Source organism: Hyla sarda, chromosome 1, assembly GCF_029499605.1.
Source record: "Hyla sarda isolate aHylSar1 chromosome 1, aHylSar1.hap1, whole genome shotgun sequence".
In the NCBI taxonomy this organism is placed as follows: Eukaryota; Metazoa; Chordata; class Amphibia; order Anura; family Hylidae; genus Hyla; species Hyla sarda.
In genome coordinates, this window is record NC_079189.1 from 253,814,129 (window position 1) to 253,830,652 (window position 16,524).

The 16,524-nt window shown below is 43.0% G+C and overlaps 1 protein-coding gene across 1 annotated transcript in view; it reads right to left on the bottom strand.

Moving 5' to 3' along the window:
- ADGRL3 (adhesion G protein-coupled receptor L3) overlaps positions 1-16,524 on the bottom strand; it is a 961,109-nt gene that overhangs the window by 523,625 nt on the left and 420,960 nt on the right. The window contains exon 12 of the mRNA XM_056570909.1: positions 11,470-11,653. Coding sequence (XP_056426884.1) covers positions 11,470-11,653 — 184 coding nt within the window. The remainder of the gene's footprint in view (positions 1-11,469; positions 11,654-16,524) is intronic.

Here is a 16,524-nt window from a genome sequence, read left to right on the forward strand (position 1 = left end):
TTTCATTTTTATTGACCCCTATAACTTTTATTTTTCCATATACGGGGTGGTATGAGGGCTCATTTTTTGCGCCATGATCTGAAGTTTTTATTGGTACCATGATTGCTTTTATCTGACTTTTTGATCACTTTTTATAAATTTTTTTAGGGTATACAAAGTGACCAAAAATACGCAATTTTGGACTTGGAATTTTTTTTACGTGTACGCCATTGACCATGCGGTTTAATTAACCATATATTTTTATAGTTTGGTAATTTACGCACGCGGCGATATCACATATGTTTATTTTATTATGTTTCTATTTTTTATATGGATTTTGGGAAAAGGGGGGTGATTTAAACTTTTAGACCCCTTAGGGGACTTTTAGGAGGAATCATTTGATTCCTCATACAGATCAATGTGGTTCCATAAAACCACATTGATCTGTGTGGTCTGTGCTCGATTGATAAAGCCTGGCCCTGCATTCACAGCACGTGAGCTGACACAGAAACAGAGGTAAGCCCTCCAGCTACGTCAGAAGTGGATCGCCCACCCCACTGGACCACCAGGGAGCAGTTGAAGGTACCTTTAGACGCCGCTGTCAGCTTTGACAGGGGCGATCTAAAAGGGTTAATAGCCGGCTGCGGCGATCGCCGCATGCCAACTATTAACACTGGCTACAAGAATCAGCTGAGGGCCGGCTGGTATGACGCAGGCTCAAGTCGGGAGCCCGCGCCATACCCCGTCAACGGCACAAGGACGTGTATACACATCCTTGGTCGTTAACCAGTTAAGCTTCTGTGATTTCATCTGATGGTGCTCTTCTCCTGGCAATTTTACATTTTCTGAAAGATCGATTGGATCTCAATTTTGAGAGTATGAACAGCAGATTCTCTGCTTTCCTACACAGGTCAGTTTCTCAAGACCAGTTCATTAGGAGATTCCTGAAAGGAGCCTCAAGCTTAAAACCCACTACTATCAGACCTATCAGGGTTGTGTAGGAATAGGTCTAATAATAGTCAATTAAAGGAGGTTGATTTGAAGTTTGTTGATTGAAAACTAACTTATCTTCTGGCTGTAAGCTCTGCAAAGCTAAATGGAAAACTTCAAGCCTTCTTTGCATTTAAAACCTACACAAAATGTCTGCAGGATTATGTTTTGTTGAGGTTTGTGCAAACCTTAACTCCAAAAGTTTTTTCTTTTAGGAACATAAACCAGGTAGTTTCCCTTTCAATACTGGTATCTTTCACCTCCATAAAAGAGGAAAGAGGACTATAATGCTTCTACGTGTCAAGATTTCTACGGATCTCTTTTGATAGATCCAAGGAGTTCACGAAGGATGAAAATCTCTTATTTATTCTGGTGCTCAAAAGCCTCCAAACCCTCCATCAGTTGAGGGATCAAGGAGCCTATTAGAGAACCCTTTGGGTAACAAAATATGCAACCTCCTGAGGTTGTTCAAGCTCACTTAAGATGGCTGCTACATCTTAGGGTGCTTTCACACTACGTTTGTAGTGTACGGTTGCTCGAACCCCATTCATTTCAATCGCTGACTCCGGTTGTCTCATTTTTCCCCGAATACGGTTTTCTGACCGAACCTAGAACCGTGGTATACCACGGTTTTAAGTCCGGTCAGAAAACTGTATACGGGGGGAAAAAATGAGACAACCGGAGTCAGCGTATGACTCCAGTCGGCTCATTGAAATGAATGGGGTTCGGGCCGGATCTGGCTGGGATACGGGAGCGGACGGTTTTCGCCCCTCCCAACCGGATCCAGCAACCGTACACTACAAACGTAGTGTGAAAGCACCCTTACATGGAACAACTTGCCTTATTCATCTAAAACTCATTTGCAAGTCTGCTTCTTGTAGTTCACAGTTAACTTTTATAACTAATTATAGATTGGACTCTAGAATATTCAATTATTTATTCCTTGGGCAAACTATTTTATTTTCTGCCAGGCATGATAGCCCTCCCATGGGGGTCTTCTACATGCTAAATTCTCTCTGTGCTGCTGGTTGGACATGAGGGAATTGTTTATTTTTAATGATAATTTGTTTTTCCTTAGGCTGCTTTTACACTATAAAAATATCTCCATTATAAACGCCCATTATAAAAACCATGGAAATCGTCCGTTAAACGGCCGTTAGAAAATTCCATTATAGTATATGGGATTTTACCAATAGCGGTTTTAACCTGTTATTAATAACGGACGTTATTTTGTGATGGCCGAATGAACGGAAGAAATAGTGCATGCCCTATTTCTCCAGTTACTATAGCCCGTCACAAAATGACAGCCGTTATTAATAACGGGCGATAACGGGTTAAAACGGTGAGGTCCTAAAATGCTGAGGTCCTAAGAGGTTGGGCTCTAAGGGCGACCTGACTTTTGGGCAACGCCAATAAGGCGGTGTCGACCGAACGTAGACTGTCCATTTTAATGCAGCTGGACCCGCAACTGACCCATCTGGCTTCGGATGAACCGGGTCCGTCGGCGGAGGGTCTTTTATTTGGAGACTCACTACTGAAAAACAGCCTCTTTTCCAGCCTGGATAAGGCCCAGACCTCTTTAAAGAAGACTATGGGCAATAAGGTTTTCGGCAGGGCTGGAAGGGGCAAGGGTTGCCCTTCCGGCCGTAGTTCCTATTATAGGCCCTATCACAGAGGTCGAGTGCAGTATGTCCACAAGAGACAGCAAGTGCAAATTGTCGCTGCACCCGTACCTGCAACGCCTTTCTTTCCCGCTAAAGGACAGTCCTGGCGGGCGAGAGGAGGTTCCCGCGGATTCCCGAGGGGCAGAGGAACAGGTGGGTCGGGTCGATCGGAATATGAGCAATGTCCCGGTGGGGGCAGACTGCAGTATTTTGCCCGCGCCTGGTCCCGGATTACGGCAGACCCTTGGGTCTTACAGTCTGTGGCGGGTTACGTAATAGAATTAATGACACTACCGATGCAAATACATAGGCCGAGGAGTATCCGATTTCCGGACTAAAATATAGATCTGATTTGGGCGGAGATCGAAGATCTCTACGCAAAACAAGCCATCTGTCGGGAGGCCATGGACAAGCCGGGTTTCCTCAGCAACATCTTTCTTGTGCTGATGAAGGGCCCACTCTGGGCCAGAAAAGCGTAGATGTGCTTCAAATAAACGCTATCTGGTAATATTTTTAAGAGCTTGGTCTCTTTTAATTCTACTTGGTCCAGCGCTGCAGAAAAAATCCATTTTTTTTATCTACTTGCATCTGTTACCATGGACGACTCCAGGGAGTGTTCGGAAGGATTGTTATCTGCAGGACCCACAAAGACTCACTCTACATGCAATATGAGGTGTTGTGCTCTTAGCACCACACTATTTGGTGAGTGAGATTAAATCTTCTTTCTGATAATATCGTTCAACTGTATTTAACTAGGGGCGCATTCCCTTCTTGTTTTCCCTTTTTTATCTCGTACATCTAATGAAGAAGAAGGATGGAGGTCACTGACCAGTCATAAATTTAAGAGATCTAAAGGAGTACGTTTTGTATCGCCACTTCAAGATGGATGGCATACATCTTCTCAGGGATTTACTGCTCCCTGGAGATTGGTTGGTGAAAATAGATCTGAAGGACGCGTACCTCAAGGTACCGATTCACCCTTCTTCCCGACCATTTCTACAGTTTCTGTGGGAAGGCCAAAAGTGGGAGTTCGCTTGTCTCCCATTCGGGTTTTCGTCCGCTCTGTGGTGTTTCATCAAACTCCTAAAGAACTGTTATGGCTGGTCTAAGGAGTTGGGGTGTTCGACTTATCGTATATCTAGACGATATACTGATTATGGCTCAGACGAGGCCACAGCCCTGCTTCATGTGGAGTGGGCTTCCACCCTTCTGTCGGACCTGGGATTTCTTCTAAACGAGAAGAAGTCTGTGTTGGTCCCAGGACAGGCGATTGAATTTCTGGGCTTTGTAGTGGACACACAGTCGGCGACTTTGAGTCTGCCGTGCAAGAAACTGGCAGTGATCCGCAAAGAAATAAGGATGCTGCTCCGCAAACAACGGGTGTCTCTTCGGGCAGTGGCTCGGATAGTGGGCCTACTGTCGGCATCAGTGCAGGCGATTTTCCCAGCACCCCTGCACTACAGGGCTCTGCAACGGTTGAAAATCAGTCATCTGTCGGAAGGTCTGACGTACACGGAACAGGTACCTCTCTCGCAGGAAGCCTGAGAGGAACTGTTGTGGTGGCTCAGACAGGTCCAGGAATGGAACAGAAGGACGAATCTTCAATTTCCAAACCGGACATTATTATAGAATCGGACACCAGCCTGAGTAGCTGGGGAGCCCGATGCGGCTCATCCACCACAGGGGCAAATGGTCTCCAACGGAATCACAATTACTCATCAATTGTCTGGAACTGTTGGCGGGATCTTTTGCCCTCAGGGGCTTCACTTCTCAAAGGATGAATTGTGGCATACTGCTGCGTATAGACAACATCATGGCAGTGCAGTATATCAATCGTCTAGGGGGAACGAGATCTCCCGTGCAGACACACATTGCAAAGGCTTTTTGGCTCTTTTGCCTGGAACGGAACATTGTCCTCCAAGCGGAGTACCTTCCGGGAGTTTCCAATTCAGTTGCAGATTGGAACTCCAGACATCTGGTGGACGGCAGCGACTGGACTTTGGATCTGTCCGTATTCCAGGCCATCCAGATGCTGTGTGGTCCTTTGGAACTGGACTTGTTCGCCTCACGGCTCAATCGCCAATTGCCCCGGTTCTTCAGCTGGAGACCGGATCCATAGGCGGAGGGCGACGTTTGTGTTGATCACACCGTGGTGGCCGACTCTATCCTGATTTCCCCAGGTTCTTGGAATGACCATAGACTGTCCTTGGATGTGTCCGCGGTCTCCCTCGATTCGGGTCCGGCAGGGCAGTTACACCCGTTGGTATTAGTGGGTCAGTAGCCTTTAGTGGCATGGTAGAGACATTTCACAGTCAGCTAGAGACCTCATTTGTGAGGAGTGGGCTCCAGGTACCAGATCGGCTTACCGATCCACCTGGGGATTATGGGTTCATTGGTGCACACAACAGCAAATGGATCCCGTTCGAGCCCCTGTTTCCAGAATGTTAAATTTCCTTTCGGAAACATTCGAACAGGGCAAGGCGTACAGGACCATTAACGTTTATAGGTCCGCCATTTCGGCTCATCGTGCCCCAATGGACGGTATGGCAATTGGACAACATCCGTTGGTTTGTTGCCTCTTGAAGGGTATTCGGTTCAAACGTCCCCCGGGCCCGCGCTACTTGGCCACCTGGGATGTTTCTCTGGTGTTACGCATGTTTTCTCCTTGGGAAGACAATGATGCGTTGTCCTTAAGATTATTATCTTTTAAGTTGACCATGTTAATGTGTCTAGTGTCCATAAAGCGCGTCTCTGATGTACGGGCTTTGGTCATTTCTAGGCGACAGTTTACTCCACAGGGAGTGCAGTTCACGATTACGCAGCGTACTATGATGAATTTGTGTATGGTGTTCTATCCTATCTTTGCTGCGCACCCCAAATTGTGCGTGGTTCGATGTTTAAAGGCTTATGAACTTGCGACAAAGGGCCTTCGGTCCCCGCAGTTCTCTCAATTGTTGATATCTTTTTGTACGCCCCATTTACCGGTTTCCTCTCCAGCGCATTCATCCAGAGGTGCCATGGCTACGAAAGTGGCCCAGGCTGGAGGCTCGCTCTCCAATATTTTGAAGGCGGCTGACTGGTCATCGGAGGATACTTTTCGGACTTATTATTTTCGACCGGAATGTCATGTTTCTATGTCTGTTTTGTGAACTTATATTGATTATGTGCTTTGAACTTGCATTGATACGAGCCTCCTGTCTGCCATAAAATGTAGGATTTTCCTAGTATAATGACGGAAAATATAGATTTTATAAAGACAGGAGGCGAGTATCATCCCTCCCTGGTTGTTTTTCCCAGCCCCCTTATGGTATGTATCTTCTCTGTTTTAGGATATTGAACCAAATATCGACTGGGACTGCGATAGGCGGATCTGATTATGTTCGATGAGTTTAAGACTTCAGGGTTCGGAGGAGGTCTTTTTTGTTCGGTTCAGCGGTTGCTCCGGGAGGGTGCTGGTCGATAGTGTTCGATTGGCGATGGATGTCTTTGTGCTGTTATTCCAGTGGACTATATGCATCAAGAAAGAGGAGGAGGTGGAGCCTCAGTCAGGTTGCTAGGTGACCTGCATCTTTTTTCTTCCATGTTTGGTTGCATTTGCATTTTTTTCTTTCTGCTATTGGGCATAATAAAGAAGGAATATGCATTGATACTCGCCTCCTGCCTTTATAAAATCTATATTTTCCGTCATTATACTAGGAAAATCCTAAATTATCATATAGGATGGGGTTGTTATAGAGGACATTTGTGGACCAAAAGGACTGCAGATTGTTTTTTTTAACAAAACTCATCTTCAGAATGAGGCCACAAAATTTGTGCATTTCCACCTCATTCACACGATGCCACATACTGGGTTTGGCGTAGAATGAGGTGGGATTATGTTGTAGGAGCTGTGGTATATATTCATCTGTGTTATCATAAGATCAAAAACTCCTGACATAATAACAATTTTTAAAAGTCACGCTCCTTAAATCCCCATGCATTTACAAAGATTTTAGGAACATAACTAAATTCTGAAATCTCAACATCAAGGCACTGACAGTGACACTAGTGGCAGGCAGAGCCACCTTCGCTGTTAAAAGGAATTCCATACCATAATAACAAAAGTGCTACGGTACGTACATATAAAGTTTGAGCGAATCCAGAGACACCTATAGATGTCATACAGGTGTTATAGAGTGTACAGGTTATAGACAGTATACAATAAAGAGATTATTTTACATAATGCATTAAAAGTTAATTAGTGATCAGGTGCTATCACTTCTATCAGATGCTATCATTAACCCCTTAGGAACCAGACCAGACCCTCACGCCCCCCCCCCCCCCCATAGACTTGCATAGTGGGGGCGGAACGTGACGTTACACGGGAGCGGAGTTGTGACGTCACGATACTCCGGCCCTGTGGTTGTCAAATGGCAGATTCTGAGCTGGCAGTGTGGCGTGCTGTTCCCCGAGGTGGGTTCTGAATGCAAGATTGCGGGGGTCCCCAGTGGCAGGACCCCTGCGGTCAAACATCTTATCCCCTATCCTTTAGATAGGGGATAAGATGCCTTAGGGCCTTAGTACCCCTTTAAGTGCTTGCTTTTTGCATCACCAATTGTACTTTGTAATGACATCAATCATTTATTAAAATCTACGGCAAAACCAAAAAATATATATTTGTGGGGTGAAATTGAAAAAAACAAGAACATTTTGTAACTTTTAGGGGCTTCCGTTTCTACGCAGTGCATTTTCCGATAAAAATGACACTATCTTTATTCTGTGGGTCCATATGGATACAAGGATACCCAATTTATGTAGGTTTTATTTTATTTTACTACTTTAAAAAAAAAGATAACTACATGCACATAAATTAGTTTGTTTAATCCCTTCCCGACCCATGACGTACATGTACATGGGCGGACATGACGGGGGCCCGTGGGTCGGGTCCGCGTCCTGACCGGGCGATGTCCACTGCTATCAGAAGCTGTCATCTGCCAGTAATGACGGACTTCGGAGATCAAATGCTGCTATTCCTTGGTGTCTAGTGGTCCCATAGAGCTATGGATTGCTAGGAAAGCCCGAGGTCTTACCTGCTCCTCGGCGTCTTCCCTGGTTCTGTTATTGCTTGGGGTTTACTTAGGCAGCCCTTAGCAATCGAGCACAGATTTCATAGATCAATGTAATGCAATAGCATTACATTGATCTATGTAAGCCATCTGATGATGGCTTATGATAGGCCCCTAGGGGGCCCAGAAATTGTGTATAAAAAAGGTTTTAAAAAATATTTAAAAAATTCCTCCCCTAATAAAAACTCAAATCACCCCCCTTTTCCCATTTTCTAAATAAAACACTGAATACAAAAAAAAAATACACATATTTGGTACTGCCGCCTGTGTAATTGTCCGAACTATTAATTACGTTACTGATCCTGCACGGTGAACGGCGTGAACGCAAAAAAATTCCAAACTCCAAAATTGCTGATTTTTGGCTACATTACATCCCAAAAAAAAATGTAAAACTAGAACTACATTATTAACGCCGAAAAAATTATTGCCCTACAAAATTGTGCAATTCCATATTTAAAAAAAGTTTTGGCCTGCATATAATTTTTTCTGGCTTTGTAATACATTGTATGAAAAAAGTGAATCATTGGAAAGTCCAACTCGTCACGCAGAAAATAATCCCTAACACAACTTTGTCAGTCGAAAAACAAAAAAGTTATGGGTCTTAGAATGTATGGAGGAAAAAATCAGGAGCCAGAAATCAAAATTTGCTGGGTCATGAAGGGGTTAAAACTGTCATTTTCTGATCCCTATAACTTTTTTATTTTTCCGCATACTGGGAATTATGAGGGCTCATTTTTTTGGGCCATGTTCTTTAGTTTTTATCTGTACCATTTTTATTTTGATGGGACTTTTTGATCGCTTTTAAAAAATTTTTTTATGGTATATGAAGTGAAAAAAATTCTCAATTTTGGACTTTGGTATTTTTTTACGTATACACCATCAACCTTGCGGTTTAACTAACATTATATTTTAATAGTTCGGACATTTACGCACGCAGCGGTACCACATATGATTATTTTTTATTACATTATTTTAGTTAAAAAAATGTGAAGGGGGGTATTGAAACCTTTTATTAGGAAGGGTTAGTTCACTTTTATTACTGTATTCTTTTTTAACACGTTTTTTTTTTTTTTTCAGTCCCCATAGGGGGCTATACCATGCAATTTTCTGATTGCATACACTGATCAATACTATGCTATAGCATAGAATTGATCACTGTTATTGGTGCTCTGTTGCTCCAGCCTGCTAAAGCTTCCTGGAGCAGCAGAGGACCGATCAGATTTTGAAGAGCCAGGTAAGGGCCCTCCCATCGTCCACTCAGCTGATCTGGACATCGCGATTTTACTGTGATGGTCAGCTGAGCTGCCCGGATTGTTTCACTTTAATTTCAGACACCATGTCTAAAGAGTTAATGCCGGGCATCGGCCCGATCAGTGATGCCCGGCATTAACTGTGGGTCCTTGCTGCTGATAGCAGTCAAGACGCACCTGGTGTGAAGCGTTCTCCACTCGTGAGAACGGTTTAAACCCCGGTAACAGGACCAGGGTGCACAGGTAAGCCCTTGGTCCTTAAGTACTAAAGACCGAGGGCGTACCCTTATGCCCTTAGTCCTTAAGGTGTTAAGGGGCAGGGTGGGGGATGGTTGCACTCACCACAGAATGTAAACAAACATGTATTCATATAAAACACTTAGGAATCTTCTGGAACTACTCTCCCTTTACCCCTTAACGACCATGGACTTAAATGTACGTCCTGGTTTGGCGGGACTTCCCGCACCAGGACGTACATTTACGTCCTGTGTATAACTGCGAGCATCGGAACGGTGCTCGCGTCATACACGGCAGGTTCCGGCTGCTAGTAGCAGCCGGGGACCCGCCCGTAATGGCGGACATCCGCGATCGCGCGGATGTCCGCCAGTAACCCCTCAGATGCCGTGATCAATACAGATCACGGCATCTGCGGCAGTGCGGCACTTTGAATGGATGATCGGATCACCCGCACCGCTGCGATCCGATCATCCAGCATGGCGGCCGGAGATCCCCTCACCTGGCTCCGGCCATCTCCCGGGGTCTTTTGCTCTGGTCTGCGATCGAGCAGAAGATCACCGATAATACTGAGCAGTGCTGTGTCCTATACATAGCACTGCACAGTATTAGCAATCAAACGATTTCTATAGATAGTCCCCTATAGGGACATAAAAACTGTAAAATAAAAGTTGAAAAATGTAAAAAAAAAAAAGTACAAAAAAAAAGTGGAAAATCCCCTCCCCCAATAAAAATTTAAAGTGTCAGTTTTTCCCATTTTACCCCCAAAAAGCATAATATTTTTTTTATAAACATATTTGGCATCGAAGTGTGCGTAAATGTCCGTACTATCAAAATATAATGTTAACTATCCCATACGGTGAATGGTGTAAACGTAAAAAATAAAACTACGTCCAAAAATGCAGCTTTTTTGTCACATTTTATTTTTAAAAAAAATGTATAAAAAATGATCTAAAAGTTTTATATATGCAAATGTGATATCAATAAAAAGTACAGATGACGGCGCAAAAAATGAGCCCTCATACCGCCCTATATACGGAAAAATGAAAAAGTTATAGGTGGTCAAAATAGGGTGATTTTAGATTACTGATTTTGTACAAAAAGTTTGAGATTTTTTTTAAGCGGTACAAAAATATAAAAGTATCTAGCAATGGGTATCATTTTAATCGTATTGACTCACAGAATAAAGAACACATGTCATTTTCACCGTAAAGTGTATAGTGTGAAAACAAAACCCTCCAAAATGCGTAAAATTGTGGTTTTCATTTAAATTATCTCCCTAAAAAATTTGAAAGTGGGCTTGGTCCTTAAGGGGTTAATACAGCTCTAATCCTGGCAAGAAATCAGTGCTGCTGTGGACACAAGTGCACTCGTATCTACTAGTGGAAATAGATATCAGGTATACAGCAATAACCAGTAGAAAAGATGAAGACTTGGGCAGCATCCCTACACCTGTGTTCAGCTCCCTGCTGCTTGTGTTTGTACCTGCACGCATGAAATAAAGCTTTTTTTTCTTCATTAAGTGGTGAGTACCATCTTCATCTTTTCTACTGGTTATTGCTTTAAATATGTATTCAAAATGGAGGCTGCACAAAAGCCAAATGACTAGTTACAGATCATTTGCAGAGCATCTACACATGTTTTCTTGCATAAAAGAAGCCCTATCTTGCCATAGAGCAGTATTTAGCAGTGTAAGCCGTGTATCCAGCTCAGGAGTCAAACGATTATGCCAGATTCACGCTAGCGAGGCTCCAGACGGAAAATTTCCATCCGGAGCTTCCAAGTGCAGCCTGTGGATTCTGCCAGAACATTGAGCAGGTTCAATGTTCTAGCTGAAATTTATGAAAATTCTGTAGTGTGAATGGGTTCACAGCAAACCAATTCACCTGCATGTTAACCCTCATGCAGTGGAATTTCTGACAAATTCCTTAGCAGAATTCTAGTCTGAAATTCCATAGTGTGAACCCAGCCTTAGCCTCTGTGATTCTAGCTCTTTCCCTGAAATACCTATTCCCTGCAATTTCAATTCCTTAACCACCCAGGTAGACTTCTATGGGCAGTGTAACATATAAGAAGGTAGACTAGGGGTAAGGTGGAGAAGCTAGTATATATTACAAAATTACGAGATTCAGTTGTACTAATAATTTATGCAAAGGTGTTGGTAATGACAGTTACACTTATTAACCTACTCACTCTGTGATAAAAAACAAAACAAAAAAAAAACATGGTAGAATGCATGTAACTTACGGATATTTTCTGTGTTCTCTCTTACAATGTCTGTTTTTAGGAGATTATCAGCTAATACAAAGGCTCCTTCTTCTACTGTGTCTAGAAGCATTGTGGCTGCTCGCACTTGGTCCCTTTCTGTCAAATCTTGCCATGCCTCCTTTGCTTGTGGCTGTAGCAGATTGTTAACAGTTTCAACCATTGCCTGTAAAAAAAAATATATATATAAAATCCGCAATCTCATCTGCAATATAATATATATATATATATATATATATATATATATATATATATAGTCCAATGAAAGGTAGCTCGGCACCACTAAATTGTATCCGTTAGATAGGAAACCCGTAGGCACCTGGTAAATCCCCTTGCAACTGCTGGAGGTACTTGGGCGGTGCTACCACGCTTAAAGAGACAGAATCTCATATATCCACAAAAGAAAGAGAAAGCAGAGCACTCACCAGCGTCCTCTCTTGAAAGCAGCTTTTATTTCAGCATGCAGATAACCACCATCAGGTACACATCGGGGAAGTACAGACAGGGGAGTGCGACTGTGAGACGCGGGGGTATCCTCTAGGTGATGGACCGTTGCGCGCCGAAGCGCTTCTCCCGACCGGGAATGATTCCCGGTCTGGAGAAGCGCTTCGGCGCGCAAAGGTCCGTCACCTAGAGGATACCCCTGCGTCTCACAGTCGCACTCCCCTGTCTGTAGTTCCCCGAAGTGTACCTGATGGTTGTTATCTGCACGGTGAAATAAAAGCTGCTTGCAAGAGAGGACGCTGGTGAGTGCTCTGCTTTCTCTTTCTTTTGTGGATATATATATATATATATATATATATATACACACACACACTTTTTTTGCCATTTATTCAAAGAGGTATTTTTTCTCAGCAAGCATTGCCGAATAGACTCATATTTTGTTAGATCCCTGCACATTTTTACAACCTTAAGTAAGGCAATACAGACATCAAAGAGGATATTTTTTCAAGCAGCAAAAAAAAGGACAGGAGAATATCACTCACAACTATGTCACTTGACTCCAAAACAGTGAGTATCTCTTTTTCTACTATAAAATTAGATAAACACAATTGGGGTAATGAATAAAACTGTTTAAAAGAAAAAAAATACATGTTAATGAGCTGCTTTGCATATTCCACTTCCTTTGTTGCAAATGGCACCAAATTTGACTTCAGCTTATACTTCTTAAACTTCCCTGGTAAAATGAAAGCTGTACTGTCCTTAAATGTTATGAGCAATAAACACAGTTTTTCATTTAGACAGTTTTTATTTACCTTTTATTTATTCTCAAGTGTATTTAACCCACTGATCACCAAAACATATGTGTGTGTATGTATATATATATATATATATATATACACATACAGATTTAGCGCACCCCACACTTTATTCTTCCTGTAAATATATATATATATATATATATATATATATATATATATATATATATATATATTTTGGGAGATCTTCCACAATCCAGGATCGTCCAAAAGGACACATTTTTCTTAATTCACCAGGCAAACAACAGTTTATTCATGTAAAAGTCTAACTCTTCGCCAGCTTTATTAGACAAAGATTGCAGGATAAACAAAACAAAACAATAGACAAGAACCAAACAAAATGGTATGCCTGTAGGGCCCTCACTAACAACTGGAGAGCTTCTCTGCCAGTTATAAATACATATGGCTTCCTGCAACCTTAGCTTACTGTTCACACTTGTCTTTTTTACAGCCTTTACTCACTGTTCACACTTGACTTTGTCAGCAACCTTATCGCAGTCCTCCTGCTCTGCACTTCTCAGGTGGCCTATCCATCTGTCCTTTGCACTTGTTGCCCTTACCTTGTCACCATCCACACTGTATGTGTCTCTGTATGTACCCGTGCCTCTCCCTTATAGCTTGTCTGCTGTCTGGGGAGAGCTTCTCTCATATATGCTTTGTGCTCCTCAGACACCCCATCTGTCTCATAGACCAGAGAAAAAGCATCCTTTCTTATGTATGTATATATTAAAATGGAGAAAAAAGTGTGGTGTGTGCGCAATCTGTACTGGCGTCCAATAACTTCTAGTCTGCTATCCTCTAAATCACTGGATTTGCTGGGCAAATAAAAGTATATGTATAGAATAGACAGATTCTTTAGGACTTAATAGATAAAAATTTCGTATTAAGATCGGTGTGTTAGTGAGTGTGCGATATTGGTAAGAGAATAAAATAATGTAGGAAAATGTATGAAATGCCGCAGGTGCAATAGATTTAATATGAAAATAGATCGGTATAATAGTAGACTAGGTGATTGAAGATACTCATAATATGGTATGGTATACAGTATACAATAGAGAGGATGTGCAGCTCAACAAACTAGACTATGCGGTAGAGGGAACTGAGGTTAACTGTACAGCACACAATTGTTGCCTGACAAATGAGTGCAAACAAAACAGGAGAGAATGTACAGTCCTCCAGTGCTCTCTGAGGGTATGTTCACGCTACATTTGTGTAGCTGAATCTCTGCTTGCGGAATTCAGCGAGCGGATATTCAGCCAGGCAGCCGGCGGTAGGACCGCGCAGCCCTGCGCCGTCACCATGGAATGCTATGCAGTACTCACGGACTTCTGCGCAAAAAATGAACATGTTCTTTCTTTGCGCGGAACAATTTCAGCGGCGGAATTGTCCGCTGCTGAAATTCCGCAGTGTGAACAGGTCTCACGGAAGACCTATTCACACTGATACTAACGTTCACTGTGCGGAATTCCACTCGCAGAATTCCACAACATACCCTGATTGGGAAAAAGAAAGTAGGAAAAAAGGGAGGTTGAAAAAATAGAGGAAAAGAGAAATTTGTAGCAACAGCAACAATGTGAATGACAGATGGCAGACTCCGCTACTATAGCTTGAGCAACAATGAAAAATCGACCAGAATTTCCCTCTAACATCTGAGGTGTGTGGGTGAGTGGTACATAGTACCGAAAGATTGCAATTATGTTTTCTGACTATGGGGCAGGCACAGAGTAACAGTATTTCAGCCATCATCACTAGCATCTCTGCAGCAGGCAGAGAGATCAAGTGCACAGCACTGTTACTGTTGGATTAAACCAGACTAATATGTAACAACTCATTTCTCCATCACAGTATCCACTACAACTGTATATTGACTTTGCTAATACAGTTACAAATGTTTCATACTAGACTCTAAGGACCAGATTTATCAAACTGCATGAGAGAAAAAAAAAATAGAGGGATTTTCCCACAGCAACCAATCACAGCTCAGCTAACGAGCTCTGGTAAAGTGAAAGCTGAGCTGTGATTGGTTGCGGGGGTGAAAATCACTATTTTTTCTCCCACACAGTTTGATAAATATGCACCTAAGAATTCAGGAGTTTTACTTTGTATGGAGTACTGTGATGGCAACATAAACGGAATAGGTAATTATGAACTGTTATTAACCCCTTAAGGGTTTATACTGTATACCATTCCATATTATTAAATACACACATTTTGGTGAGCTAATACCACAGTTTTTGAGCCAATAGTGCTTATATTTAATTTATTTTTCCAGAAAATAAACCTGTGGAAACCTAGCCATAACCCCTTCCCTGCCCAGAACTTATGCGTACGTTCTGGGCAGGGGGAGCAAAAACAGATCGGGATTGTGATGTCATCACACTCCGTACCACACAGCCCCCGGCTGGAAACAACAGCCAGGGGCCACAGCTAATAGCCTGCAGCCGGGATCCCCGCTGCTAGGCCATTAACCCTTTAGATTCCGCAATCAAAGCTGATCGCGGGACATAAAGCTGGCAACTCAATGTTGCCGGCTGGTTGCAATGGGTGATCGGAAACACAGTGGGGCAAAAAAAAGTAGTGTATGTGTATAACCCCCTCCCCCTAATAAAGGTTTTCCCATTTTATAAATAAAATAATGTAAAAAAAAATGTAAGTAAACATATTTGGTAATGCCGGGAGTGTAAATGTCTGAATTGTTAAAATATAAAATTAATTAAACCACACCACACTGTAAAAGGCGTAAATGTAAAAGAATACTAAAGTCCAGATTTGCACATTTTTGTTCACTTCATATAGCAGAGAAAAATCCATAAAAAGTGATCAAAAAGTCAATTAAACCCTTCCTGCAAATGGACGTTTATGAACGTCCATTTTTCCTGTCACTTAACGCAAATGGACGTTCATAAACGTCCAATACATTTTCTATCACCATGTCCGGTGGCATGGTGATAGAAGCATCATTGCAGCTGTTCTGAACAGCTGACCGATGACACTATGCAGCTGGGGACCAATCAGAATGGTCCCCTGCTGCTGATCGTTGTCATTGGCCAGTCAGTAAGTGACTGACCAATGACAAGGACTTGTGGGGTTTGGGGTGGTTTCGGGCTGAACGGGTCTCTGGTGACCCGATAGCACGGAAAATAGGGATGATCGGAGCTGTCAGAGTAAGCTTGATCATCCTAAGGGATAGGAGCGAGGTGGCAGTGGTGCCATGTCGCTTCTATCCCCTGCCATTGGTCGGTTAGGACTGATTGAGCAATGGCACCTGGATGTCAGGGCAGAGTGGGGGGAAGATGGCGGCAGGTGCCGGGACCAGTGATTGTGGCGGGACCGGCAGCAGGCAGCGGCGGGATAGGTGGAGGTAGCAGTGAAGATCACTCACCGCTGATCTATACTGCCAAAGGCTGTCTGGGCATGCTGGGAGTTGTAGTTTTGCAACATCTGGAGGGCTAAAGTTTAGACACTACTGCACAATGGTCTCCAAACTCTTCTCCTCCAGTTGTTGCATAACTTCATCTCCCAACATGTCCTTCTGCTGTCTAAGCATGCTGGGAATTGTAGTTTTGCAAAAACTGGAGGCATACTGGTTGGGAAACACTGAGTTAAGTAACAAACCCTGTGTTTTGCAACCAGTGTGCCTCCAGCTGTTGCATAACTACAACCACCAACATGCATGGACAGCCAAATGGCATGCTGGGAGTGTTAGTAGTACGCCTCCAGTTGTTGCATAACTACAAGTCCCTTCAGTTGTCACTGCATGCTGAGAGTTGTAGTTTTT